Here is a 27982-nt window from a genome sequence, read left to right on the forward strand (position 1 = left end):
TGATAACGGGGATACGATTATCTAGATATTAAATGCGGTTGACTCGCAATTCCCGGATTTTCAAATTCTGTGCTTGTTCCTACTGTTTCTGCTGAATATAGCTGCGTGATATATTATCTTAAATACTGGATCTTATTTCGTGCCCATGTGTCACTGGTGATGAATATAGAAAGAAACAGTATCCCTTGGTCTGGCGATGCTGCCAACCCTATAATACATAAATTAGATTTTGTATGGGAGATCTATTATTTGATAAAGGAGATAACAGGATCTGTTAGTAAGGCCACACAAAGAATTGCTTTTTTTTGATAGATAGTAGCTTCACGTGCACAGGTTAAAGCTTGTCCAGCGTAATCCACCGCCATATATATATCGAGGCCTGCGTAGTTCTTTAAATTGCTTGTGATTATGAATGGACCCTGGGAGGACTTGTAACACATTACCGAGGATCAGATCGGAGCAATATGTAAAAGGTATTGGGATATATACATAAGTACATGTAGGCTTTGAGAGCAAGATCACAACTGTACTATTGATAGTGTCCGAGTATTATGTTCCAATGTTCGCGGAGAGTCTAGTGTAGCTGACCAAATTAACTATAATTAAATATATCTGTCCTAATAAATAAAGTCTAACGAGTGATATATTATGATCACATATACCTGTAAAATAATCATTGACTCTAGGAACGTTTCTGACCCGTTGGTAAAACCAGTTTGATGATGAGTGGGGGGCCTGGGGGCGGTAGGATGACGCCTCATTTACTGAAGTACTGTTGTCCATCTGAAGACACCCTGGGGTCTTTGCGCACCTAATGCAAAAAGTATACGAGGCCTGTTTGGTTGAATCTGCAGGGAGAACAAACAGACATCAAAGAGAAGTTGAAGGATAGAAGAAAGGAAGGGAGGAACACCTTTATCTGAGAAGTACAGTAATATAGGAAACTTATCAAGGCTAGAAGGTTCTGAATGATAGCGAGTGATATGTGAAAATCGATGGAAAATTCGATCCACAAAAAATTCGATCCACAAAAAATATCATTGACACCAAAAATATGCATACATAAATAACTCTGATCAAAAAAAGAAGGTCGCAATGTTCTATGCTAGCACTCATGAGTTTATTGACGAAACATGATCCAAAGGTTCGCTGCTGCAACTGCGGGCTAGAGCCGTAGGAATTCACAGTCAGCGTATATAAGGGTTGTAGGGAGAAGTAACCCGTTTGTGCTTACCTCTATCCTCAGCTTGAATTGGAGTGGCAGGGATGTAGGTGGCTATGCTGGCATCGCTATTTTCAGTCCCCCACTTGGCGCCATGTTGAAGAAGCAGCCTTACGATGGAGCTCTTCCCATTGGCCTTGGCGGCTTGTAAAGCATTGCCATGATGACCGCCCTGGGCATTTACGTCTGCCCCATTGAGAATTAAAAATTCCACGGTACCCAGGTTTCGAGTTGCGGCTGCCTGAAGGGCGTTGCCAAAGTAGCCACCCTGGGCATTCACGTCTGCCCCGTTCTCGATCAAAAGCTCAACGTTGGCGAGGTTTCGAAGGGCGGCGGCTTGTAAGGCAGTGTTGTATTTCCCTCCCCGGGCATTGACCTCAGCACCCTTATGAACAAGAAGATCCACAACCCCACGATCTCGAACCGCTGCGCACGCGGCCTGCAAAGCAGTATGATAAAAACCGCCCTGAACATTGACATCGACGTTGAGTTTGTGGATAAGAAGGTCTACAATTCTACTGCGACCCCGTTGCGCTGCAGCTTGCAGAGCGGTGCCGTATCTACCTCCTTGGGCATGTACATTGGCTTTCTTATCAATTAGAAACAGAAATATCGACTCATCGCCCCGGTGTGCTGCAGCCTGCAAGGCATTTCCATAATATCCGCCTTGGGTGTTCACATCGAGACCTGCTTTGTATAGTACCTCGACAATATTTAGACTTCCGGTTGCTGCAGCTTGCAAGGCATTTCCATAACCGCTGCCCTGAGCATTGATATCGACACCGTTTTTCATTAAGAATTCGAACGTTTTCTTGTCGTTTCGGTATGCAGCGATCTGTAAAATGCTCCCATAAGGACCGCTCGCGTTGATATCGGCACCATTTTGGACTAAAAACCTCACTACGTCCCAGTTTTGGTGATATGCCGCGGCTTGTAGGGCGCCTCCGTATTTGCCACCCTTGACTTTGATGTTGGCCCCATTCTCAACAAGATATTTCACAATCTCCATACCCTTTGTTGATGCGGCTTGTAATGCATTACCGTACTCTCCCCCTTGTGCATCGATGTTGACACCGTTTTCTACCAAAAGCTGTACTATTTCCAAATTTAACTTTTTCACTGCAATGGTTAAAGCATTTCCCAAGATGCCATCTGGGGCATTGATATCAGCTCCGCCATCGATAAGGATTTTCACGGCGTCTACTGTCGAATTCTCCCATATTGCATTTTGCAATACGCTTAATTCCATTTGAGGTGAGCTCAGATGCTCCTGGGGCGGAATATTGTGTGATTTTGAAATTGACGTCCTATTACGGTATATGCGGTACTGGGGATTGACATCGGCTCCGTTCTCAACTAGAAACCTTAACATGGAAAGATCGCGGAGATACTTGGTAGAATATAGAGCCCTACGGTATTCGGTGCCTTTAGGCTGAGGATGGAAGTTTGCACCGTTTTTGATAAGTATGCGGGTCATTCTCTCGAGGCCTTTAATCTTTGCATCGTACAGGGCATTTCCGCATTCTCCGCAATGGGCTTTGACGTTGGCTTTATGTTGCATGAGCAGTTGAACTATCCCCTCGTAGCCTTTGATAGTCGCAGTATACAAAGCTGCCCAGTATCTGTCACTATGCGGCTTGAGGACATTAGGGTCTTTCTCGCTCTTCAACAAAACTTCCCGTACTATTTCCTCGTAGCCCAAGGCGACAGCTCCCTCGAGAACTTCCACATCATAATCGGGCAGGTCAAACTTGAACTTTCTCTCCATTCCATTTTTGATAATTCGATGAAACTTTTCTTCGTAGGCTATCTCTACAGGATTGCGGCCGTATTGAAACGCGCTAATCCAGAAACTTGCAGACCTTGAGAAGATAAAATTCTGCGCGTTTAGGAATGTTCGCTTAGGCTCCATTTCCATCTCCTCTTTAGACTCTGCGTCGCTATAAGTTGATAGATATCCGCTGGAAGAGGCATCATGTAAATGTGCCGGCCAGTGTTGTCCCGCATATGAAATGAATGAATCGATCCCCCTGTGCTTATCATTCGATTGTTGGCACGGTCGAGAGAGTTTGAGATATGAGATGCAAACATCGGTAATGTGTGCATTACTTATGGACTTGGCCAACCGCATTTCAACACCGCTTACCATCCTGGGTCTGCTAATGAGAAATTCTCTTGCGGACTGGTGGATGAGTTGAACAAGAGAGCCGCCACCCTGGTTTTCATGTCTGGACACTATTTCCAACAGTCCCCCTGAGAGGGTTTGGATAGTGGATTTAATTGTCTCTTGCGATTGAGAGGGTGGTATCCAAGCTTCTATGTCTTCAATTGATGAAAACTGGCGCTCAAAGCTGCGGATTGCGATGGCATATCCAAACTCTTCAAGAGTTAATGGTCTTTTTGCAAAAAGCACCCAACGTAGCATGGTTTCTGTTTTATGGAGCAGATTACTCCCGACCTTCATCAACAAACGACTATAAAGATCGTCCAGTTCATCAGGTATCGAATCTAGTACCTTTTTAATCTCATCAGCACTGTCCAAGTATTGTGCGCACCCCCGAAGATCATAGATAACAAGTCTAACCCAAAGAAAGACTCCTTGTGCGCGAGAAAGTAGTTCCTCCCGAACCACCTCCTGGAAACGCTCCGGAAGCTTAAGTGTTAAGACTTGATCGGATACGTATGTCTCCATGTCTTTGCCACTTAATTTTTCAAGCCTTATCGAGCCAAGATATCCCTTGCCGGCCCCATTTATCCTTTCCATCATCGTATTTATGCGTCCGTCGTAACGACTCGTAACAAAAATTCTGAGTTCATGATCATTGCTGTGCCTGAAACGGCAAATATCCTCCAGAAATGCAAGCATCGAGTATTCGTCGCTAAGCCTTTCTCGTGGATTTACCTCACATTCATCAAGGGCATCGATGAAGATATAAATTGGTGATTCGGTGGTGCCACCCAATATCTCAAGAAGGCATTTGCGGAGAGTTGGTATAGGCCATTCGAATCCTTCTTGAGATTTTTCTTCCTCCAGCTGCTTCTTGTATAAGGGGATCAAACATCGATATATACTGGGTACCGGCATCTGTGAAAGAATCTGGTGTAAAATGGCCTGGAGAAAACCTTTGAAGGAGTTTACAAGCCCTCCTCCTCCACGATCATTGAAGAAGAACCCCGCAAAGACAGCAGAGGAGTCTTTTTTCTGTTCATTAAAAACATGTTTCAAGAGGGTCGATTTGCCGCTTCCAGGTTTTCCAGTCACCCAGAACACACCAGAGTTCTTCTCCTTCCATCTAAGAAAGCTGTCTTCGGACCAAATCCAATTCAATGTTTCCTTGTGATTTTCGGCAATCACGTGTATACGATTATTCATTCCTTTGAAGGCCAATGATCTTAGAAGTGCTATTTGCAGGCCACCCATGGTCAGAAACAAATAACCAATAAAACTCAGGGATTCAGTAAATTGATGGTTCACCTTGGGAATCTGCTTCGGAGTATCCTAATATAAATGAAATCAATCCGTCAGTCAGCTATGTTGAATAATTGGCAAAATCAATTTAACTCAACATAAGTAGCTAGCTAACCTCGCAATCCTTTCACGGCAGTCGCCATTTCACACAGTACATATTTATAATTATTATCTTCCGAAGATTTAAACTTATTCATTCCCACATGATCAGCCTCGAGCACAATGTTCGTTGCTCCTGACAAAGAACCGGACTTCTCGTCTACAGCCTGAGGATTTATAGATTTAATTAATAAATGAATTTTAGTAATGTAATTAAAGCTCTGGGTATCCTTACCAGTAATAAAGGGATGCCCCATTTTTTTGTTTTGTGGCGTTCGTAAAAGTTTACTAGTTTTTTCATTTCAAACACCGAGAGAAACGAGTCGTTTAACTTGTGAAGAACATCTGACCTAGGCTCTAAAAGTTCGAGAAGTGCCGTACTGGAACCCAGCCAATAAGTAGCGTAAGCCATCAACTTCCCGGCCGGAGTAAGTCTTGAGCCATCATGAGGCACCCCTAAGAAGATAATACTAGCTGTAGAATCTTTCAGAGGTTTATATCTGTCGTCGTCAAGAGTTGATCTACTAGCAAGAACTAACGCCTAAATATCACCAATTACAGGTCATTATTGAAAATTCAGGGTCTAGAGAAGTTTATAATTATGCGTACCTGTTTTATAATAATTCCCCCAAAACTATGCCCAACAAAAATTATTTTGCGCTCTTCTTCCTTTGGCGACTGTACGTATGGTTGGTTAATAAGAATCAAGTACTACAGCTGGGATTTTCAATCAAGCACTTACTTGCCGGCACCTCTTTAAGTTGTCCAAAAGTTCTTGACCGCGCGCCTCGATTGATTTGACAGATGCATCAATGTCCCACTTTGAGTTGTGATTGAAGGCCATGATGCGCGTATTCGGTAGGTCCTCTGGTAGCAAATCCTTTAACCACATGCACGTTTTGCCTTCTCCTAAGTCGTAGTTCCAGGCCCATTTGGGGTTCGAGCCCAGGCCATGTACAGCCACAATGCTAATATCGATCAGTGCTCTTAGTATGCAGTGCAAGTTTGACATGATAAAGGGTTGAAATCTCACTTACTCTGCGACAATTTCATCCTCTTTAGAGCACCTATAAAGCTCAGAAATACCTGGCACGGGCTTCTCCGTAGGTTCCATAAAGAACAACAGGAGAATTTGTGCTGGTGACATTGCAATGACTGCCAGGTTCATCAAAAAATATACTGCAGAAAGCATATACCATGCTTCTGGCACCGTCCATAGATGGTACTGAAGCAGAGCCAGCCCCAATATCGCTGTAAGCAATAGTACGGTAGCTAGAAATCGAGGCTGCGGGTTTCCCGCGAAAGGTAAAACCAAGCCAGAAACGAGTAGAAGCAGACAGTTCCAGTAATAGAACATTGGTGATTGTTTGGGAGAAAGAAGATTTGATTTTGGTAAAGTTCTGTTGGTATATATCTGCGATATCAGAAGGTCTGTTCATCTTTAGTAATGCTAGCTCGATGTCGACGTGTACAATACTTCGCTGCTATGTGCCGTTCTTAGGGTACACCACAGAATGCGCAGCTTGCGGTGGTTTAACTGGCCGAGAAATTTTCATTACAGATATGACCTGTCTTCTTTAGTTGCGATTGGTATTGGATGTATCTACTCTACCACCTAGCTAGGCTTATAGGTTAATAAATGTACATACATGATCTTAGCCCAATTTACCGATGGCCGTAGAGCAACCACGTAAGGTTGAACCTAAATTAGTGGTCGCGTAACGTCCCCTATAACCGCGGCCGGCGCTAGATATATGTGTTTTACTTGGGCGCAAATAAACGCGAATCCTAACAGCCATAGTCTTTCCTTCTTGATAAGTAGTATGTACGTATACCTAACGTATAACTGCAGGAGCTACTCGCACTCACGCGGCTCGTTTGAACCAAACTACCTAAAGAGCTATGGCGAGCGATCTGCATCTGGTAGCTAGCAAGTAAGGTCTAGCTTACCGTTTTATATTCTTTGGATCAATTTTATTGGTTGACTGGGCGGCTTTAATCTGGCCGCGCAAGTGGAGTAGGTAGATGTTGCGGCCGGTATCAGATGCATCTAGCTGAGGCGGCTACTTATGCACGATGGAAGTCTTAATTGATTTCCAATATGTGAAGTAATTTGATTTCGATCTCCAGGCACAACTAAGCCCAACGACCTGTTACGGTGCGTTTAGCTATAGTCGGGAATGGATTTGGAAGCCTGTGTTGAAGAGGCCTTGTACCTTATAACGGATGGAACGTCGCATTACACATCGCGTATGTATGCACGATATAGCGCATATACAATGTCGTAGAGAGGAAAAACTCTAAATACCCGTCAAACTCATCTGGTGCTCAAAGTTTATTTTTCTCTATCAGTTAACCGTCGATGATGCATCATTACTGACCACATCTATAGGCTATAGGGCCCACGGATTTCTACCAATATTTAGCAATTGCCTGAGAGTAGGTATGTACGTACTTTGGATGCAGTACACAACCGTGGTGGTCGAGTAGGTACATGTAGTTATACCCCCCTGTTCATATGCAAGGAACCGCTGACAAGGAAGGAGACTTGGATGAATCCATTATAGCATATGTGACCTGGGAATATTTAATTTGTGCTGGACGGGAATAGGTTATTCAATAGCTACCATGAGATGGCTTGCCATCTACACATCAGAATTCGGAGTATGTATAGTAGGTCACATGGGAGGTTTCCTCGGTGATGCACATACAAGGATCGGAAGAATTACTCCAGTCCTCTGCGCGCTGTGTACCTTTGAAACGAGAGGCCGCCGACGGGTGTAGTGAAAACAGAGTCGAGTAGGATGTAGAACAAACATGTACCACCCCTCCTTAATTTTCCCCGGGAAAATCAAATACATGGGACTCTACGGTTCTGTCTGACATGTGAAAGTCCATCCAGATTGCAATCGATAATTTCGCGCAGTACCGAGACCATTTCACCTACATTTCCCCGGGATCGAGGCAAGAAGCCGAGCGTTGTGACACGATCGTTGGATCTGTGTATGTAGTAGTAGCATGTAGTTACCGTGTCTCCCCTAACCCTTTTTCACCCCTCCTCCAACTCCACAGCATGCACGGGACCCCGCTCTGTGAAGAGTCGCGTGCATGCATGGTTTATTTTTGTTTATGTTCATCGGATCTATCATATGTGGTCAGTCACGCACGTCAATCTGTCATTCTGTGAGTCTTTTGACACCGTCAGCTTCCCTTCCCCGCCTCTTCAACCTCATCCTCCTGATCTCATCCATCCTCTCACTCTACCTGATATTCTTTTTTCTTTATCTCATCTCACCTTCCTCACGTTGGTGTTTGTTGCGCAAACAGCTAGTCACCTCCCTACTGCTGCCCCTGGGGTTGCTACAGAAGCCAACCACTACCCCCGGCCCGCCGCCGATATCCGAAGGCGTGGAAACCTGAGAATCTCTCGTCAACGGGGTTTAGTTAGTTTGTGGGGGTGGTCAGTTAGCTAGTTGGCTAGTTAGGTTAGGTTAGGGCTGGTTTTTCTTTTTTCTTTTCCTTTCCTTCATTTTTTTAAAATTACAGATTAATTTATCGTGTTTTGTCGTGTGTTTTGTGTTTTGTGTTTTGTGTTTTGTTCTGGATTTCTCATCGTCTCATCGTCTCGTCCCGAGGGATAGCTTTCCGTACATACCTCACCTAATACCTACAATACTGTTTCAAGCAACCAACCACATCTACCACCCGCCTTCCTTCCTGCTTATTGCATACCGCGGAGGTCAATGCATTGATTCCACTCGACTCTCGCCTTCCTGTTCTCATCTTTGCCCTCCTCACTCACTCCCGAACAGCCCACCCTCACCACCGCGGACCTGTCCACCACCCACCCCATGGGTAGCACGTACCAGGCCCAAAGATACTCTACATAACGACCATGGCCAGCCCCTCATCTATACCTCTTCCAGCAGCAGAAGCACCCCCAAAACTCGTAATACCAACGACCCCACCGCCACCACCACCGCCGCCGTCAACCACGACAGTAGCATCGCCGTCGAAGCGTCGCAGCTCGTCATCGTCATCACCATCGTCGTCCACCACGACAAACACCACTGCAAACAACACAAAGCGACAGCGGAGGAAAGCGCCGGCAGCATCAGCATCAGCAGAAGAGATGGAGCCGAGCGCGGAGCGGCCAAGGCTGAGTGAGCAAGAGAAGAAGAACAACCATATCGCGTCGGAGCAGAAGAGGCGTATGGCGATTAGGGAGGGGTTTGATCGCTTGACGGAGATCGTGCCTGGGTTGGAGGGACAGGGGAGGAGCGAGAATATCGTGTTGAAGAAGTGTAAGTGTCTTGTCTATTGTGTCGAGATGTGTGAAGGTGTACTGTTGTGCTGATGTATAAGTAATAGCCGTCGATCATATGCGCGATGTGTTGAACGAGCGCCAGCAGCTGATAAAGCAAATCCAAGCGCTGGGCAGGGAAGTCCCACCAGAGTTCCAGTGAACTGAGTGCTTGTTGGTATATTGGCCAAACACACATGGGGGGGGCTCTCTGCCTTAGATCTATGCTTTAACTGGCTCGCGAGCAAACGGAGTTTTTTTTATTTCTATTTTTCTAAAAAAATACTGGATCGGATTGGATATTGGACTTGTATTGGGGGGAAGGTGTTTTTTGTTTAAGCTTTTCCTTTTTCTTCTTCTTGCTTTGAATATCACCAGTTGTTGTATGTGTACCTTTTTATTATTATTATTCCTACGTGCGTGGTTGTGGCTCCAGTTCTGTAACTACATACCTACTACATACAATAACTACAACTGCTTGACCATGCCGCTTTATTCGATTTCTTTCTTACCCGTAATGCTTAAAATGTGACCTGATCAACCGCCTTGTCCACCATAGAATTGGGAGAGAGAAAAAAAACATGTACATCAATCCTTTCCACCGCGCTCATCGAGTATCACATGCAAATGACAATTTCTCGGTTTCACTAGGTTGGTCCTTACCGCTCTGGGCGGCGGCAGGTGGGGGCTTTTTTGATTTACCCTTCCCCCTTCCTATTCCCTTCCCGCACCCTAACCCTGGGGCTATCTGTGGTGGTACACTGGTACATACATCCGGGCACGGGTGTTTATGTACAAGCTCACCTTCTACTTCCGAGAGCCTGTTTTGGGGGTTGGAGAGGCGGGGTGAGGGGATCCCTGCGGTTTGGATTTGGATTTGGGTTGGGAGCGCCTGCTTGGGATGGATGTGTATGTAGATGGCCATAGATACGGGTACGGGTACGGGAGGGAAGGTGTTTTGGAACACTTCTTGGTGTCGGTGACTATGGGCGGGGTACATATTTGGGGGTTTGGGATGTTCTAGAACACGGAAGTCTGGGGGAATTGGTGGTAGATGGCTTGCGAAACGAGAGGGATGCGGGATGGGGATGGGGATGGGGGGCGTAGTATGGTGGGGTTAATTAAGGTTGCGACGGGTATTAAGGTTTTTGGAGATGGTGTTTCGGTGTGCAATTGCTTTTGTGTGATGAACGCGTAATTGCACAGTTGTATCCAGGTAACGAAAGAATACATATTGTCTAACTACATAGGATATTTGGGTCTGGGGTCGAACACTCGTGGGGCCTGTGTTGTAGTGCGCCAAGTATAAATCCTTTCATGGTCACTGAGGATGAATGTATTCGGTGCTGCTTGCTCCAATTTAGTAGCCGTTGTAGTATGCGAATATACATGTATTTCATATTACCGTTCAAAATATAAATATTATATATACCGGCCTCATAGCAAGTTTAAGTACATGTAGTAGTGGGCTGTCTGATCGGGCCTAACCGTCGCACATACGTTACAGCTACAGAGGATGCAGCAAAAGGTACCTACAGAATAGTATGCCGTACAACTACATGAGATGTACCTACAGGCCAGAAAAAGAAGACAGCATAGCACAAGAACAATATGCGCATTCTCATCGGACCCCGCAAAACAGTAATCATGACAGGTTTTATGTTCCGTACATGTAATCTCCGCGACGTTTACCAGTGTCGACGTCTTCGTTTCGGTTTGAAAGATAAGATTCCGTCGCTATCGTCTACTTATGTAATTAATAGGATCAAAGAAAAAGAAAAAAAGCAAAGCAATGCTTGATAGAAGATGCAGTATCGAAACGTTGCGAGTGTGATCGATAGGTTTTTTTTCTTTTTTTTTTTTTCTTTCTTTTTTTTTTTTATATCAAGTAGTTTATTAATTCGAGGTAGGTACAAAACTTTGCATGCAGTCATAGACTATGGCATAATAGGAAGAAAAAGCATTTAAATATATGTATAGTAGACTCTCGCTATAAGAATATTTGATATAAGGATATTTGATATAAGGATATACGTCTCGCTATAAGGATACCATTGGCCGGCCGGTCCGCAACCGCCGTTTTACTAGCTAGCATTCCCCACTTTCTATAAGGATAATTAGCTATCGCCTGGTGGACCGAAGCATGCTCAGAATGTGGTGCTCTGCATATTGTACCTACAAAACCCGGTGCTTTCTTTGCCATATAGGGTTGAGATTTCAACAAGAAACTCCCACAAACAGTGACTTTTGGCCCAAACCTGACAAGGCTGCAGAGCATCAGATTCTGAGCATGTTTCGGCCCACCAGGCGGTAAGGATACATATTCTTGGTCCTAGTGATGCACAAGATACAAAAAGTCTCGAGACTTTGTTTTCTTAGCCGATAGGAGACAACAAAAGACCTGTATATGGGCAAGACAATTAATCTCGAGACCAATTTAGGCAGTCTCGAGACGTCTCGAAACATTTAAAAATCTCGAAAAATGCAGCATTTTCCAGGCGGAGACGTCATACAAACCCTAGCCCTAATTGCAATTTTAATTCTGTATATTGTAAAGGCCTAGAGGGTAGTTGAAACATGAAACTCGTGCTCTCATGAAGTGGAGCTGTGGTCTCGAGATTTTGTGCGAGACCTACCCCAAGTCTCTTTAGCCACAAGACCTTCTCTTCTCTGATGCAAGACAAGACGATATTCAGGGAGGTCTCGTCTTGTTTTGTGTTGTGTGCATCACTACTTGGTCCCGATCGACCGTATCCATAGCGAGTCTACTGTACCAGCAATCTCGAAGCATCGTAGAAAAAACCATCACTAGTCTACGCTAATTGCAGCTGTTCAATGGCTAGGCGTAGTCCCGCCCTCAGATCCACCCAGCAGCTCTCCCGGTAGTGGTGATTGACTGCCATTCTATTTTACACATAGAGGGTCTGGTGTGCTTACCTGGTTGCTATGCCACACCACCAACCACTCCCTACTACAAAAAAAGGTTATTGCACCAGACCCTACTTACTGGTGTTGACCACAGAACTCACATGCGCACCTAGCCACGATTACCCACAACTAGGAAAATACCGTAATTCAACGAGACTACATGTAGGATAGGTGTTAGTTTAGGACGTATAAGTTCAGTGAATGTATCATAGTATCGTGGATTTTGTTAATTCAGCGCAGCCTTTATGGCTCTAGCTTTACGGGTTTCTGTCTCCCCCTCTAGCTTTCGGGGGTTAAGAGCTCCATGGAGCTTGGGGATGGCGCTTTTCTGGTCTGTATACAGAGGCAGGATTGAAGAATAGTGTGGGTTAGTATATCAACACCATTTTCACAGCTAGAACAGTGGCGTATATATACTTACCTGATCACATCATGATGCCCACAAACCACAATCCACAAACCAAAGACACCCGCACCAGCAACTATTTATTTCCATCTATTTTAATCTATATACACACCTCCCGCACCACCTATTCATACCTCTCCTCCAGCCCCACAAACCTCTGATACACCTCCCCCGGGCTCAACACCCACCTCCCCTTCTCACCCACCACACACTCCACCGCCGCCGTTCCCCTCTCCCGATCCTTCTCCCCCACAACAATGATATAATTATACCCCTTCACCCTCGCCGCCTTCACCTTCTTCGCCAGCGAATTCCCACTCTCGTCCACATCCACCGCAAACGTCCGCCTCCCCATCGGCGCCGCCCCCACCCCGGCCCCCTCACCAACACCAGCAACAACCCCCCGCACCTCCCGCGCATAGCGCAGCAACGCCTCACTGTCCGCCACAGGCAGCACCACCGCCTGCCGCGGCGCCAGCCAGAACGGCCACCGCCCGCCATAGTGCTCCATCAGCAGCGCCATGAAGCGCTCAAAGCTGCCCAGCACCGCGCGGTGAATAATGACGGGCGTCACCAGCCCGCTCGTCTCGAGCTCCTTGGGGTCCGTGGGGGCCTCGCCGCGCGCCTCGGCCTCCGGCGCGGGCGCGAGATAGGATAGTCCGAAGCGCTGCGGCAGCTGGAAGTCCAGCTGGATGGTGGCCGTCTGGTGCTGCTTTCCGTCCGAGTCGGTGACGAGCACGTCGATCTTGGGGCCGTAGAAGGCGCCGTCGCCCGGGGAGAGGGTCCAGGGGGTGCCGGAGGCGTTGAGGGCTTGTGTTAGTGCGTCTTCGGCGCGGTTCCATTCGGCGGGGGTGCCGATATGGTGGTCGGGGCGGGTGGAGAGGACGAGCTTGTATTGGGGCAGGTGCAGCACGGTGTAGACGGTGTTGATGAGGCGCAGGGTGGCCAGGATCTCGGTGGAGATTTGCGAGGGGCGGCAGAAGATGTGGGCGTCGTCTTGGTGGAATTTGCGCACGCGGGTGAGGCCGCTGAGGGCGCCGGAGAGCTCGTTTCTGCGTGGGTGAGTTAGTCCACCGCTGTCTCTACTCCCGCGGCATGTGTAGTGGTGGGTAGGGTATACCTGTGTAGCGGCGCAAAGTCCGCATACCGTACCGGCAGATCCCTAAAGCTCCTCGTAGCACCCGCATGTTTAAATAGCAAGCAATGCCCCGGGCAATTCATTGGCTTGAGCCCATACTCCCCCTCTCCCTCCTCCACCTCCTCCGCCGGGTCCTTCTCCCCGCGCGCGGAAACAGAAAACATGTCATCCTTGTAGTTCTCCCAGTGGCCGCTGGTCTCCCACAGTGAGCGTTTGTAGATGGTGGGCGTGATGACCTCCTCGTAGCCGTAGACGGCGTACTGCGCGCGCAGGAAGGATTGCAGCTGGTTGAAGATGCGGGCGCCATTGGGCAGGAAGAGGGGTGAGCCCGGGGATGCGCCATGGGTAATGAGGAGCTCTTGGGAGGTGGCGATGGCGCGGTGGTCGGGACGTGCGGCGGCGGCGGTGGTGGTGGTGGTTGTGCTAGAGGGGGTGGTTGCAGTGGGCGCCGGGGGTGTGGTGCAGGAGCCGCAGAATCGGTGAAGGTGAGGGCGGGGGAGGGGGAGGGGGAGGGGGAGGGGGAGGGGGAGGGTGGTTCTGGCGGTGGACCGGAGGAGGGGCGAACCCGCCCGGAGGAAGGAGAGGTGCGGGCGCATTGCGGGTGTGTAGATGTTGCAGCGCCGGAGATGGGTTCGGTTTGTCGGGGATCTTTAATATTTGCTGGGGTGGGACCTGGGCCTGGCAGAGCCGCAGCTGTGGGGTGGGTGGGGCCCTGCGGTAGGGTAAGTAACGAGTGATAGCTGGCGAGAAAAGCCCTCTTCGACTGTGTATCGATTCCAAACAATGGGACATGTTTCTCGTCGGCCTCATGCATGAGCTCACAAAATAAAGGGAACACAATAAATAGAAACTCAATAGCCAGGTCACGGCTAATGTGGACAGAGAAGAGTACTAGACACATAATCCAAGACGTTTCGGGGGTGCTAGGCATCTCTTGACGGTGCCATATTAAGCCTTTATATATTATCACCGGTATAAGATCTACTCTTGGGAAGAATGCGGCCTCTCGGGTTGCATCTTTTGTGCTTTGGTAGATAAGTATATTAGTAGTGAGGTATACATATCAGATAACAAGGTTGCCTGAGCTTCATTGTAGACAGATATAAGCCATAATACAGCTGTAGGGACATATATATTTCCACGGGGGCATGAGAAGCTCTTTATACAGGTCGCCTGCTATCCTTTGGAAAGTGCACCGCCACCTGCGTATAGACTTTCCCGCACCCCCCTGATATACGTCTGCGTCTTTTTCGGCGTCGCCCCTGGAGCCCACACAGTGCAGAGGGTTCATTATTGGGTTGAGCGTTATCATTCTGATGTTTTGGGAGATTCTTGTTAACGTTGACTACCCTGAGGACCTGCGCCCTTGGTAGTGTAACGTCGAAGCTTTATATAGGATACCATACATCGAGTGAGATCCCATGAACGATAGATTGCGCGTTTCACCCGCGGAACGCATTATAACATTGAAGTGATACCCAGTGCCTGCATCCATCCAGCTGTAAAGTACCTCGTTGTGCTTAACCGAACCATAGTGTTCCTGTTCCCCTCGTCGAATCAGTTTCTTTGTTTCTCGGCTATCGATAAGCGGATAAGCGCAACAGATCAACCAAGCATTTCGAACCCAGCCTTCTGCAGGAGCTGTAACACGATCAGCAAGAAACCAAGCTTCACAGCGCTGCTCCTAGCAACTAAAGTCAGTAACGTCAATCTCTAAAGATCTGCAACGCCCCTGGCCAATGACAGGCATGCAGGATGTGGCGCTGCAGCCCCACCCAACTTGGCAACGCCACATGCGCCAGCACAGCAAGTACGGCGGCCAAAGGACAAGCAAGCAAGCAAGCAAGCAAGACATCAGGCAGCCAACAATGCATAGAAAAGCTGTCTCTCTCTCCATTCGAGCACTTCTTCTCTGCCACACACCTTGACCCCTCCCCGCACTCCCGCAATTCCCCCAGAAACATAGACAATGGCCCGCCGAGCCGCCACCACCAGCGGTGCTCCCGCCCAGCGCGGTCCCGCACCAGAGATCAAAGCAGACACCACGGACACGAGCTCAACAGCCAGTCGGGCTTCCACGGCACCTAAACCGTCGCGCAAGCGCCGTCCTCGGAACCGCTCGACCGCCTCGACCGCCTCAACAGCCTCTACCCCCGCGCCCAGCACTCCCACCCTCAAGCATCACACCACTAGTACTAACAATAGTAGCTATGATCCCCTCACAGAGGCCGTAATCAGCGCCCTCGCCGCCTTTGGTGAATTCTTCCTCTCCCTCATCACCTTCCTTCGCGACGCCCTAACCACCACGCTGCGTCTGCTGCGGACGCCGCTGTCCATCCTCCTCGGACTGTACCTCGTCGCCGTCACCGCCGCATACTGCTACCGCGCCCTGTCGACGCCTATTACGCGTGCGCTCCTCCCGCTATGTAGCATCCCGGGGGTCTCGTTGCTGGATATACCGCTGTGTAACACTGTATATACCGCGACCCCGACGCGCACGAGAACGGACTTTAAAGCCCTGGTCGAACTACAGACTTCCTTCGAGGACATCATTGAGAAAGCGGCCAGCGGCTCGGGCTTGGGTAATGACCTGAAGAAGTCGGAGTTCGCGGTGTCGGACTTGAATTCGCTGGTCCGCGCTTCAACACTCGAGTGCCGGTTTTGCCCCTCTTCCCCCCGCTTCGCAACCCGCCGCTAACAGAAACAGAGATGAGCTCTCCAGCCGCCTCGAATCCTTTATCACAGACGCGAAACGCACCTCCAAAGAACTTACACGGTTCAGCTCCAAAGTCTCCGGCGTTGTCGACTCCATTATCTCCATCGACAACTACGCTCTCCGCACGCTCTCCGCCGCCCGCGCAATCGAGCTCTCCGCAGCCCCGCACAACCCCGTGGTCGCATACGCGCTTGCACCGTTCCGGCGCTTCACGGCAGTGGCAGACGCGGAGGCGTCCGTCAGGGACACCTTTGTGAGGGCGGGTAATATCATGGAGGAGAACATCAGGGGGTTGGTGTTGAGGGCCAAGGCGTTGTTGAATGATCTTGAGATGATGGAAGAAAAGTTGAGAGTCATACAGGAGGTTGTGGCGAGGGAGGGGAATACTGTTAATGAAGCGTATGACGATGTGGTATGTCTCCCTTAACACCCACACCCCTCACCCCCGTACCGGGCACTAACAGACAACAGCTATCCCACCTCTGGACGCTCCTCGGCGGTAACCGCGGCGTCATTGGCCGCTACCAGTCGCAGCTGTCACTCCTCACCGACCTCTCCGGCTACCGTGGAAAGGCAATGGCGCATGTTCGCGTGTCGTTAATGCGGCTGGAGAAGATGCAATTGGACCTGGAGGATCTGAGAGACCATATGGCGAGGCCGGGGGTGCTGGCGGAGGCAGGGATGGAGGGGCTGCCGTTGGAGGTGCAGATGGAGACGATTAGGAGGGGGGTGGACAGGTTGAAGGGCAGTATGGAGAGAGCGAAGGAGTTGACGGATAGGTAGGCTTTCCTTTCTTGTGTTTCTGGTTTACCGTTTTGGGGGGTCTGCTGTTAGTGGGTCCTGGATATCTGAAAAGGTGGAGGTGTGGGAAAGGGGGTTGGCTAATAGTGGGTGTGTAGGCAACAAGAGAGAATGTTAGCGAAGGATACCGGGAGTATCATTGGGATAGAACAGGCGCTGGACGGATGAGCTCTCAGAAGAGGTGTGTTTTTTTTCGGGGTTTGAGGGACCTTTTCTCTTGTTTCTTGGACTGGGTTGGAATTGGGGCTGTTATTATTGGGCTGGGATGGGATATCTTCTCTGTTTTTGTTTCTTTCGTGTGTTTTTATTGTTTTCTTTTATCGATTTTGTTGGTTTTATTTTTGGTCCTCGGTCTTTGGTTTCCGGTGTCTTGTTTATAAAAGTGTCTAAAACAGTAAAAGTGTGTACATGGCGCAAGCGGAAAATAAACATCCTGTCTACTATGTAATTAGCTGGTCTGATTAGTTAGAAACGGGATCATGAACCATCACTCGCCGCCCGCGTGGAAACATGCCCGTATGATCATTGACCCCCAGTGACGGGCTTGGCATCACATTATTGAAATCGGCGGAGTGGGCGGGGGCCGGGGTAACGTACAGCTAGGATGTTTCCAGGATGATGACGACCGGATCTGTATATCCGAAGGACGGATTGGTGTCGAGAATATCGCTCATGTTGTTTCGCTATCGCTCGGCGGCTGATTGGAGGATGGAAGGAGTGATGGTTTATGATGGGGATTATAATAGCGGTCGTGACAGCTCAACTTATAGGGCCTCGAAGCTAACACATATGCTGAGCTACTTACAGCCACGTAATATTTGCAACGTGTTTGAACATATAGTCCGATAATCTGTCCCGCCCATGATGGTGGCTCTGTGTTGAGAAGCCGGGAGCGGGGGCGGGACGATAGTACTCCACGCTAGCGGGCGACCACCCTTGGTGGCTTGCACGGTGGCTCGTCCCGGATAACGAAACCGTCGCCGCTATCGCCCCTCAGCACTACCTCTGTCATGAAGCAACGTCGCTGGATCAATAGTATCACCACCGGCACCACCATCGATAAAGACCACCGCGAGCATTAGCGGGCGTGTGTGTGTGGTGAGGAATATGGAAATCAATAGGCTACCCCATGCGTAGGCGTGTATCATGGTTATAACTCGGCCGTGCACTGCGGACGGGGCGAACAGTTGGAGAACCAGCACCCTGTGTGCGAAAAACGGCGCAATAGTAATATCGGCACTTCATAGCAGCTAACGTACATACTCCGGATAGAAGAGTATGTGTCTGGATGAGGTCCGACGGGAAGGATCTCAATGGCTGTCAATGGCTGTCAATGGCTGTCAATGGCTATCAATGACTGTCGAGGGCTGTTGCATTATCTCTGTGTGTATCTCACATTGCCATCAGTTGCAAAGCAAGGCGACTCATGAGGGAGCAGTAACACTTATGGCACTAGTACTTCGATGAGGTGGAGGGTATTGACTTCACAGGAGTCCCGGGTAACTCTCGCTGCTCATGTAGGCTAGAGGCGCTTGGGAACTGTATGCCGGAGGATAGGGAGTTGACTATAGGAGCTTAGATGGTGGGAACAGAGTGGTACGCTGCGAGAAAGATAAACCTGGACTACCCCGAGGGGTAAAATCCAGATGCTTAAATGAAGGGAAAGAGTTTCTCTAGCTAGCACGGCTGCTCAGATACGTTCTAGGATTCTCATATAACGTTTGTTGCAGTGATATATAACCGTTTAAGACAATTTATCTACCATTCGGAGCTTTGGCTTCGCCCTTCAATACGAGACCAATCAGTGGAATCCGAGTATTCTAACGCGCAAGATTTGAAACGCTTTTAGCTTCGTAGTACCCAACAGAAAGCAGGGCAGGAGGTCCTTTGTCCAGAAATATCTCCTACAGAAGGCCTGGAACAAAATGGATACTCCTACCATTCGTCGCTCACCAACATCGTACTTGATGGCTGCGATCTAGACCTATAAAAAGGGTTAAATGAATGTCACGGGTTCAACCCACGGATAATGACAGGACTTTGAGGCCCAAAATAACCCAAGAAGGTTTGCCCATAGAAAAGTCGTAAGATATCACCCTGCAGCGGGTTGAAGCGGTGGACTTCAATAGGGAATCAGAGAAGAAGCAATCACGTGTGGAATTAATGAATGAAGAAATTTGGGCATATTCCCGAGGAATATGTTTATTCAGACTATAAGGAGAACATCAGCACCAGCTCTACCCTATATATCAAGTGAAGGAAGCAAACAGACTTTCAGCGCATTGACATCATGAGTCTATTACTTAATCTATCAACGGAAAGCTGTCACCAGGTCGCGCCTTGTAATAACGGGTTTGCTTATCGGCCCATAAGGAAAACTATTGGCGGATTGATAAGATGTCATGTGCAATAACAAACAAGTTCCAATGGAGTGTCGTGAAAATGGACGCATCTATGAGTCGTGGCCAAACTCACAATTGCATTCCGAGACGCCGATATCTGTAGTAGGGACCAATACCAGCCTTTCTCAGTTCGGCCAATTGATAAACTTTTATGATTCTTATTGCGACGATGTGTGTTCAGGTGACAAGGAGTACAGCCTCCTGTTCCTTTGACATTCACCCATTGATCAATGAGAGCAAGAGTGAATTTGAGTGTGCTCAGACGGACGGTTAGGCTCCGTTTGGTATCAATGGGGCTGTTGCCAGTATTCGACCAGCCGTTCAGAGTCCTGGGAGGCCTTTGAGCAACAAAAGCCGGTCAGAAGGTATTTGGCAACGTACGGCAGCCTATACTTACAAAAGGGCAAATACGCTTTCCGTAAATGTTGATTTTCAGGAGCGATAGTGACTAGGCAAGGGGTAGAGCAAGCTAGTAAATATAAAGATATTAGTTCAATTTTAGCTGGGAACACTAGTAGGTGTGTTTTTGCACTATCTTTTGCCAAAAATGAAATTTTTTTCGGTGAACAGCTACTATATAATATGAATATAATGTCGTTATTTGAATTGATTTCCGACTCATAGACCATACAACCTTTCAATCCACGTTTCCAACTTGAACTACAAGAAAAAGACTCATCATGTCGACCCGATTCTGTGCTGAAAAGCCTAGGTTAGAACACAACACACTGAATAGTAAAGGCTTTGCTTTCTGCGGAGTTCAGTTATCATACGCATCACTGAAAGCTGAAAAAAAACTACAGGTAATGACTCTTTTAGATTCTGATTCTGATGACTCTTTAAATCAGCCATCATCCCCAATACAATCACAGGTCTCCAACGCAGCTTTGAAAACCCCGAGAAAACCTAGTTCCAGCAAACGGTCTCTATTTGAGAACGAAGTATATATCAAAGAAGCCCGATCGGTGAATTTTACCACTATGAAACGTGCAGTGAACGGGAATAATGTTGGTACAGTAAACTATTAGTACAGTGGAGTATTTGAGGCCGGGGATTATGAGGCATCTGTAAAACCATAGAGACTTATTATTTTAGATATATTTATTGGTTATTAAGGACAAAAGCCTTCAGAATACAAGAAACTCGGTAGAAACTAGTATGATGCCCAATAACTGCATTGTTTACTAATATGTATAATTAGATCCAATTAACATAATGTTTCCCGATTGTCAAGTTACGGAGTATAAACAATCAAAATTTAACAACAAACTCTGTCACTTTGTTGAAGATTCTATTGAACTGCAAATCAATTTGACAACCTTGCCGGTTTGTACTAGTTCAAAATTGATATCACTGCAATTTCTTTCCCCCGACTTCAGTAACAAGCATGTATTTACTAGACTACCACTGCCTACGACCAAGAACAGGTTCTGTATCAACAATTTATTGAAATATTTTCCTAAAGAGAGAATAACATTAGTAATGCAGACCGAATGTTATGTGGTGCTACAGACGTGGATGAAGATATAGACTATGGTTGCCAAGGAACACAACTTAAGAAAGGACGTGAATGTGAACGATGGTCGAAGCGATATACTGTAAGCTCCCTTGGTATGTCATACTAGGGGACTATGGCTATGAACTATTGACTGTAGAAATACACGAAAGGCGAATCCGTATCTGAATACGGTATCCGAACTGGTGTAATGTAGTGCGAAAATAGTATTGTAAGCTAACAATACAGAGGGAACGAAGAAGAAGAAGAAGAACTTTCATATTGCTTCGAAGTACAAGACTTATCGCATGCCTAAACATTCCGCCAAAGAAAAACACAAACAAATAAACAAATAAAAGAACAAATAAAACAATGAACCAAAGAAAAGAAAAACCATAACCATTCAAACATTAAAAGCAGCGTGTTTGTCCAGTCTGGGCGTCTGGCAGCGGATGCGGTACAGCTGTCTTGCTTTGGAGCGGGGAAGTTTAGCGAGTTTGTTGTGGGGTTTAAAGTCCTCTGTATGGTGGTAATTGGTAATAGGTTGAGTATTCCATTCGTCTAATAATCGTTTTCGAAGCATATCATTCTGTATCCATTGCTCCCGCTTGTCTCCTGGTATCTGGAAGGGGAGTAGGAGTGAAGCTATTCTGTTAAAGCCTGTTCCTTTAACGTTGGCTTCTTTGGGGGGGAGTAGGGAGGTAAGAGTTTCGTTATTCGGGTGGTCCACGGGGGAACAAAGCATTCTCGTTCTATATTTGCGTTATCTGTAAGTGAGGAGGAGCTCAAGTGGGGGGAGTGCTGCTTCATTTAAAAGTTTCTCTTGTTTAGTCCATCTCGGGAGGCCAGTAATTACTCGGGCAGCCTCGTTATACAGGGGGGATAGTGATTGGGTTACTTCAATTGAACCTTGAGTAAACACATGTACTTAATTATTCAATTATTTTAATTACTTATTTTGTGACACTGCTCATAGTCGAGCAGTGCTATCTGACGTCCACTGTCCGCTGTCAACTGCCTAATTTACACTCGTCCGCTCGCCCGCTCGTCCGCTCGTCTACCCGTCCACTCGTAGTCCAGCAGCACTGTATGCTCTCTGATACTACCAGTAACTGCACACCTATCTTAGTTATATATAATACAATATAATTATAAAATACTTAATAATTAAAATAATTATAATATGCACAATCAAAAAATAATATCTAAGATAGGTCCCAACCCGCATTGGGAAATTTTTTACAAAAATAGTTTAGGCATGTTTCACCCCGATACAAATTTTCTGCACAAATTGTTTTAGTATATTGAATTCCATTTGTATTAGCGGATACCAGAAGGCTTTATGAACAGCCAATATTAAGTGCAGAACCCTGTCTAGAAAGTTGTCGGGGATTCATCGGCGGTTACTATCCCAAGCAAAGTCAACAGAAAGTCATAGGGAAAAGCATATAATTGGGCGGATATATTAGCAAATGCATCGATAAATGTACTCCTAGGGAAATGCCATTAGTAAAGGAATCAGTAAAGCAATCAGTAAAGGAATCAGTAAAGCAATCAGCAAAGGAATCAATAATTGGTTACTAGAAGGATTATCATCAGTAAAGGAATCGATAATACATCGGTCATACAACTCGTGACAGTTTATGTATCTTGTGATGCATTTACTTGCCGTGCTCACGTAGGCAATGTATCGATTGATGCATAAACAGCCGTGGTAGAGCTTTATATCGCCGAGTTTTTAACTACTCTATTCAATTGCTGAAGAATAGAATTTACGTCATAAATGTACCTATGAGCTGACGATAAGTGTGCGCCAAAGCGCTATAATTAACATTTTCTGTTTACCGCTATTCTATGCTTCGCCCAATACTTTGTACCACATCGATCGAAAGCGCCTTAATACTATTCCTAATACCATAAGCTGCTCGCAGTAGTGCTTAAATAAATGTTTTTGTGCCAGTTTAGATCTCCAAATTTGCTACGATTCACTACTCAGTCTCAAACATCGAATTTACACTATGTGTACCAACAACCAATGTAAAATAGCTACCCATGCCCGAACCTCGCCGACCGAGACACCGATCACCGGAACTCCGCGCGAGGAACCGCATCCTCCGAGCTGTCTTTGTGATCTCTGCGTCACAATCATATATTTTTGAAAAGCAACAGAGTTTTTGAAAAGTGCGTGCTCGAGTTTGGAGGACGGAGTACGCCAGTGGAAAGTCATTTATTATTACGTCTAGTTAGAGGGAATGGAGGAATTCAACGGTGTAGGGAGCTCTATCAGCAAGCCAGCGGTTTCAGTAGGGCGGAGAGTCCAATAGAGAAATGAGTTCTATTATAATGATTGGAGGATATGGAGGGTCTTAATTCGCGGTTCGTTCAAAGCTTTATTCATACTTTTGTACCTTCGTCTCTGCAAATTACAATTAGTTTCTATAAAAATATCTGTCTTAAGAGAAAGACCAAGCTCCACCGTTCATCGATTGCATCATTAAATAGCTTAAGTAACGTTACCTACCCCCAAATCGGCTTAGCTTGGCCGCAGTCTTTAGCTAGTCTGGTACCCATCGTCTACTTAGCAGCAAGCTGCTCACCATGGAAGTAGAGGGGTTGGGGACGAGCATAGTCTTTAGCATAAGTTGATATTTAAATAACTGGCGTAATTGAGGGCATTGTAGCTACGTGCTTACGCCATTTGTAGCCTCTCTGAGCTTTACTGTATGTGCTATTGAATCTCTCACTCCGTCCGATTGTAGTCGATTGTTTAATTGCAGTCACCCGCAATCACCAGTTTTATGCAACGCCTAGGATAAGTATAATCTATAAACTCTAGGCTACGAGCTAAGACAATGTCATCTAAACCTAATGAGAAAACGAATGACATGACATCCAGAAGAATCTCAAGCTTGGTAATGCAGTCCATAGTCCATCCGTAGTCTGGCTGTAGTCGGTAGTAGAACTACTAGAACGGTGATCCCTCGTCTATAAATTAGTTACTTGCTATCTAGCGATTAGTTTACTGATGAGGCTATCTATTGTCAAGTCAGCAGGCCTTGTGTCGTTGCCGATCGAATAGCTGCCCTAACTGTAACCGCCCCAGCAACCAGTGCGCCATACCATAGTAATCCGCGTGTTCTCTTTACGTGGGATATTCAAATAGCACGTCAGGCATTGTTTTCTGAATAGTTGATCCGATTCCAAGTATTCGAGCAACGGTCTTACCATATGAGTTTCACTATCCTTATTGCCATGGTAACCAACGTGCTCTCTTTAATGAGATAGTCAACGGTCCCGTCTGGCAGTCGACAGGTCTCAATTAAACTTATAGTCATTAACTAGTATTCCAATGGTTGATTTAATAGTAACCAATCCAGCAAAAGCTTTGCCATGTGTAGTCGTCGTGAGTTTTCTTTACCAGTTGCCATAACAACCAGTGTGCCCCAGCCCAACCATCAACGGCGCCTTAGCCAGCCAGCTTACCCAGCCCACCCACGAATACCCCACTAGAGAAGATCCCCCAATGGACTCACCCACAGCCAGCTGAGTACGACGGGAGCGACCTCCCATCCCTCATAGATCAAGTCAGAGCTCTCGCTATCGTCGTAAAACCTACAAGCAGTGACGTTTCGAACTGCGATATCGACCGAGTGATAGGTAATGATGCACTCGCCCAACGCCCCCCGGGCCGGTGGGCCCGCGTTGCGGCGGCCACCTCACCACGGCCGGCCAATCCATGGAGGGATAGTTCTTATCGCCCCATCGCCCAGTATCCTACACCATATACACTTACCACCGGTCCCCAACGGACCATGCAAGGGACGCACACGCCCGTCATATCAGCACCACCGTAACTGAGACTACAGAACACAGTCTACACCATCAGACCCCCGATACTTCGGCCACCACCCTATGGCTTATTCCCACAATAGGCTCTTCACGAGATGCCTACACAACTGCCAGATGCCCAAAACCGCGCAGCGGCGGCCCGTCGATGTTCCTAAGCTGCCGGGCTCACGCATCTGGGGCCGTATATTAGGACATAACTGTAGACCGGTTAGACCTCATGACTGAATCAACGAAACCAACAACCCACAGTCCCTTACCCTATATACGGCGAAAGTAAACGACCCAGAGACTCTATCTCTCCTCCAACTAGCGGGGTAGAGCATACTAGTATAAGAGTCGAGACCAGTGGGTAGGCCAACTACTGAATGAACGCTAACCCAGGTTATCAAAATCCCGCTCAGTGCTACCCCCGACAGCTACTGGTATGGTTGGTATGGAGATGGGAGAGACACAGCCGTCTCCATCTAGCTATCCTAAACCGGGGAATTATTCGCCCAGGGCCGTGTTTAGCATTAACAGGACAAGTTGGCTCTTGCATGAGCGAGAGTGAGCCCTAACCCTAGCAGTATATACCAACCCTATCAAACGAATGGACCCTCTAGAGCTCCCAGCGATATATTAGCTTTGAGAAACATCACTTCGAAGAACATAGCCACCTCTCCTGAGCTCATGCATGTTTTCGGGTACTAGCCGCCCGTTCCACGTCTATACATTGAACCAGCTCTACACATGTACTCTTCCGGGCGGAAACCATGTTCTATAGACATCAATCTAACGCGCCAGCGGCCACTCCAGGTCGAGCCTTACTGACCTGTCAACCCATATTCGCCAACGACACCGAAAAGCGTGTTATATCTCACGATCTAAGTTCAACCATCTACTCCCAATTACAAGCCAAGTTTTATCTCATCTAACTGTTACGCCGTGGACAACGATTAATTTCAGCAGAGCTAGCAGAATCATATATGCACATAACCCCCCGGCCCCTCCCTTCCCCCACGCACCCACCCTACCCCTCATACCCCGGCGGCGGGCCTATCCCCTTCCCCGCCGGCGCCTCCCCCGTCCCCTTCATCTTCCCCGCCTCCTTCACATCAACCACCATGTACGTCCTATCGGCCCTCACCCTCGCCAAGCACGTATTGTGCAGCAGCTCTGCGCCGGCCACGTCGACCAGGAGCCATTCGCCCTTGTTCAGCTTGGTGCTGGGGCCGAGGTCCGCGAGGATCTTGTCGATCTTGTTCTTGATATCCTAGGGTTGTTAGTATAGGTGCAGGGAGGTGAGGGGGGGGGGAGGCGTACGGAGGAGTTTTGATAGGGCACGGCGAAGGGGAGGTCGTGCCCGGGGAAGAGGAGCTTAATTTGTGCGTTTCTGGAGGTGTTAGCTGGAATGTACGGGGGTCATGGCGAGGGGAGGGAAGGGTGTACCCCATGGTTATATGTTTCTGTGATTATTGATTCCTGGCGCGGAGCTGGTTCTTGGTTCTTGGTTCTTGTTTCTTGCTTCTGGGGAGAATAGTGTGGACAGTGGGTCGGGGGTTTATATCGCTCTTCTTGCGCTCGTCAATTTGCTCATAACTGATATTCATGATCCCAGCGCACGCGCAAGGCAGCAGTGTACTGCCGGATACCCAGCAAGGTCAATGATCACTAACGCGACGTTGTGCTACAGTACAGTGGCAGGAACCGGGGCTGTGTAGCGGAAGTGCAGATCACTGGTTGGGCTGGGCTTAAGCGACGGCTTATCTGCACTTCACATGCATGGGGGCTGTGGACGACGACGTTGACATGGCGGTGCGGGGGGATCGGGTGCTTTTGTGACAGGTCGTCACCTGGTAACACTTCGTATTGCGGTTTCAGGTAATAGTGCACTTGTAGATATATGAGAAGTGTTTGTGAGCGAAAAAATATATGTGTCGTGTACGGTAGAATAAGAATAACACGATAACCGTCAACAAAGAAACAATAAAGAAACAAAAGTATCAAACATCACCCAACCCAAACCCCATTCCCAAAACCCAAAACAAAAAGGCAAGCACCATCCATCCACCTCGTCAACACCCCACCACTCACCTCACACCCCCAGCGTCGTCGCCGAATTCGCCGCGCCCGTTGCCGCCTCCTGATAGACCGGCGGCGGCGACGACACCGGAGTCACCGCTGGCCCAGCCGCCACCCTCGCACACGCCGCCTTCAAATCAGCCGCGTTGAGCCCCGCGGCCTTCATCGGCAGCACCATGTACGTGCCATTGCTCCTCACCATATTCCTCACAAAGGCCTTATGAATGACGATTGAGGAGTCGACGTCGACGAGGATCCAGTCGCTGGGGGTGGGCATGTCGATTTGGATTATGGCGCTGGAGCCGTCGGAGGCGGGGATGGTGAAGCCGCCGGTTTTGGTGACGCCTTTTTGCTCCATGTCCTCTAGAATGACGTTTATCTTTGAGACGATGTCCTGTGGGGGTGTTAGTGGGGTGGTGTGGCGAGAGGGGGGGGGGGGGGGGACACACGGGGATCTCGTTGCCGGGGATGGTGAAGGGCATGGCGTGGGAGGGGAAGAGGAGCTTGAATTGGCCGTTGCTGTGAGGTACGTTAGTGTTAGTTACATAGGTTCTTGTGCTGTGCGGGCGCAGGCGGGGATAGCTTACCCCATCTTGAATATGTCTATTGGTATGATCGTGGGATATATGTATAGCTCGTTAGGATCTGTGTTGTACGTCGTGTAGTGGAGCGGTCGTGGTGGTGGTGGTGGTGGTGGTGGTGGTGGTGGTGGTGGTGGTGGTGGTGGTGGTGGTGGTGGTGGTGGTGGTGATAAAGAAGACTCCCTCACACACGTAGGCAACCAATGGGCGCTGCCCGCTTCTTAAGGCAACCAAGTGGTTGCGTCACATGTTTGTCTGTGGGGTGGGGAGGTGAGACATGTATGCTGTGTTACGTTCATGGGGTGTCACTCGAGTGTATATCTCAGCACGGGGCGACCAAGGTGTAACATTCCAAGCGGGATGTTTGGCTAACTCGGCGGGAAGAGTCAGCTAGGTAGAGGACAGAGAGCCACATTGCGAGCAATAGCTTAGGTGCCCATTGGAGTGGAGAATAAGAAGCGAGGAGATGTCCCCTTACTAGCACAACATCTAGACTTCTCAACGACACGTCC

General features: G+C 47.9%; 7 protein-coding genes across 7 annotated transcripts; 2 read left to right on the forward strand and 5 right to left on the reverse strand.

Moving 5' to 3' along the window:
- Window positions 1-1112: 1112 nt before the first annotated feature.
- On the reverse strand, window positions 1113-6147 carry H6S33_003660 (uncharacterized protein; the record flags this gene model as incomplete). Its single annotated transcript, XM_044835026.1, has 8 exons — window positions 1113-1165; window positions 1235-4624; window positions 4698-4721; window positions 4807-4957; window positions 5026-5331; window positions 5400-5468; window positions 5533-5758; window positions 5828-6147. 8 exons carry the CDS (start codon window positions 6145-6147, stop codon window positions 1113-1115), a joined length of 4539 nt encoding a protein of 1512 aa, XP_044692021.1.
- A 2538-nt stretch (window positions 6148-8685) lies between these two features.
- H6S33_003661 (uncharacterized protein) lies at window positions 8686-9256 on the forward strand (the record flags this gene model as incomplete). The annotated part of the gene is made up of 2 exons (XM_044835027.1): window positions 8686-9094; window positions 9162-9256. The coding sequence occupies 2 exons, from the start codon at window positions 8686-8688 to the stop codon at window positions 9254-9256; spliced, it is 504 nt and encodes a 167-aa protein (XP_044692022.1).
- A 3295-nt stretch (window positions 9257-12551) lies between these two features.
- H6S33_003662 (uncharacterized protein) lies at window positions 12552-14161 on the reverse strand (the record flags this gene model as incomplete). The annotated part of the gene is made up of 2 exons (XM_044835028.1): window positions 12552-13479; window positions 13548-14161. 2 exons carry the CDS (start codon window positions 14159-14161, stop codon window positions 12552-12554), a joined length of 1542 nt encoding a protein of 513 aa, XP_044692023.1.
- Window positions 14162-15534: 1373 nt separating this feature from the next.
- H6S33_003663 (uncharacterized protein) lies at window positions 15535-17250 on the forward strand (the record flags this gene model as incomplete). The annotated part of the gene is made up of 4 exons (XM_044835030.1): window positions 15535-16223; window positions 16273-16693; window positions 16753-17060; window positions 17181-17250. The coding sequence occupies 4 exons, from the start codon at window positions 15535-15537 to the stop codon at window positions 17248-17250; spliced, it is 1488 nt and encodes a 495-aa protein (XP_044692024.1).
- A 4132-nt stretch (window positions 17251-21382) lies between these two features.
- On the reverse strand, window positions 21383-21724 carry H6S33_003664 (uncharacterized protein; the record flags this gene model as incomplete). Its single annotated transcript, XM_044835031.1, has 1 exon — window positions 21383-21724. One exon carries the CDS (start codon window positions 21722-21724, stop codon window positions 21383-21385), a length of 342 nt encoding a protein of 113 aa, XP_044692025.1.
- Window positions 21725-25837: 4113 nt separating this feature from the next.
- On the reverse strand, window positions 25838-26261 carry H6S33_003665 (uncharacterized protein; the record flags this gene model as incomplete). Its single annotated transcript, XM_044835032.1, has 3 exons — window positions 25838-26080; window positions 26131-26200; window positions 26257-26261. 3 exons carry the CDS (start codon window positions 26259-26261, stop codon window positions 25838-25840), a joined length of 318 nt encoding a protein of 105 aa, XP_044692026.1.
- Window positions 26262-26902: 641 nt separating this feature from the next.
- H6S33_003666 (uncharacterized protein) lies at window positions 26903-27481 on the reverse strand (the record flags this gene model as incomplete). Its single annotated transcript, XM_044835033.1, has 3 exons — window positions 26903-27283; window positions 27339-27408; window positions 27477-27481. The coding sequence occupies 3 exons, from the start codon at window positions 27479-27481 to the stop codon at window positions 26903-26905; spliced, it is 456 nt and encodes a 151-aa protein (XP_044692027.1).
- Between the last annotated feature and the right edge of the window lie 501 nt (window positions 27482-27982).

The sequence above is a fragment of the Morchella sextelata genome (genome assembly GCF_020137385.1).
Source record: "Morchella sextelata strain SCLS chromosome Unknown scls_15, whole genome shotgun sequence".
NCBI classification, from domain to species: domain Eukaryota; kingdom Fungi; phylum Ascomycota; class Pezizomycetes; order Pezizales; family Morchellaceae; genus Morchella; species Morchella sextelata.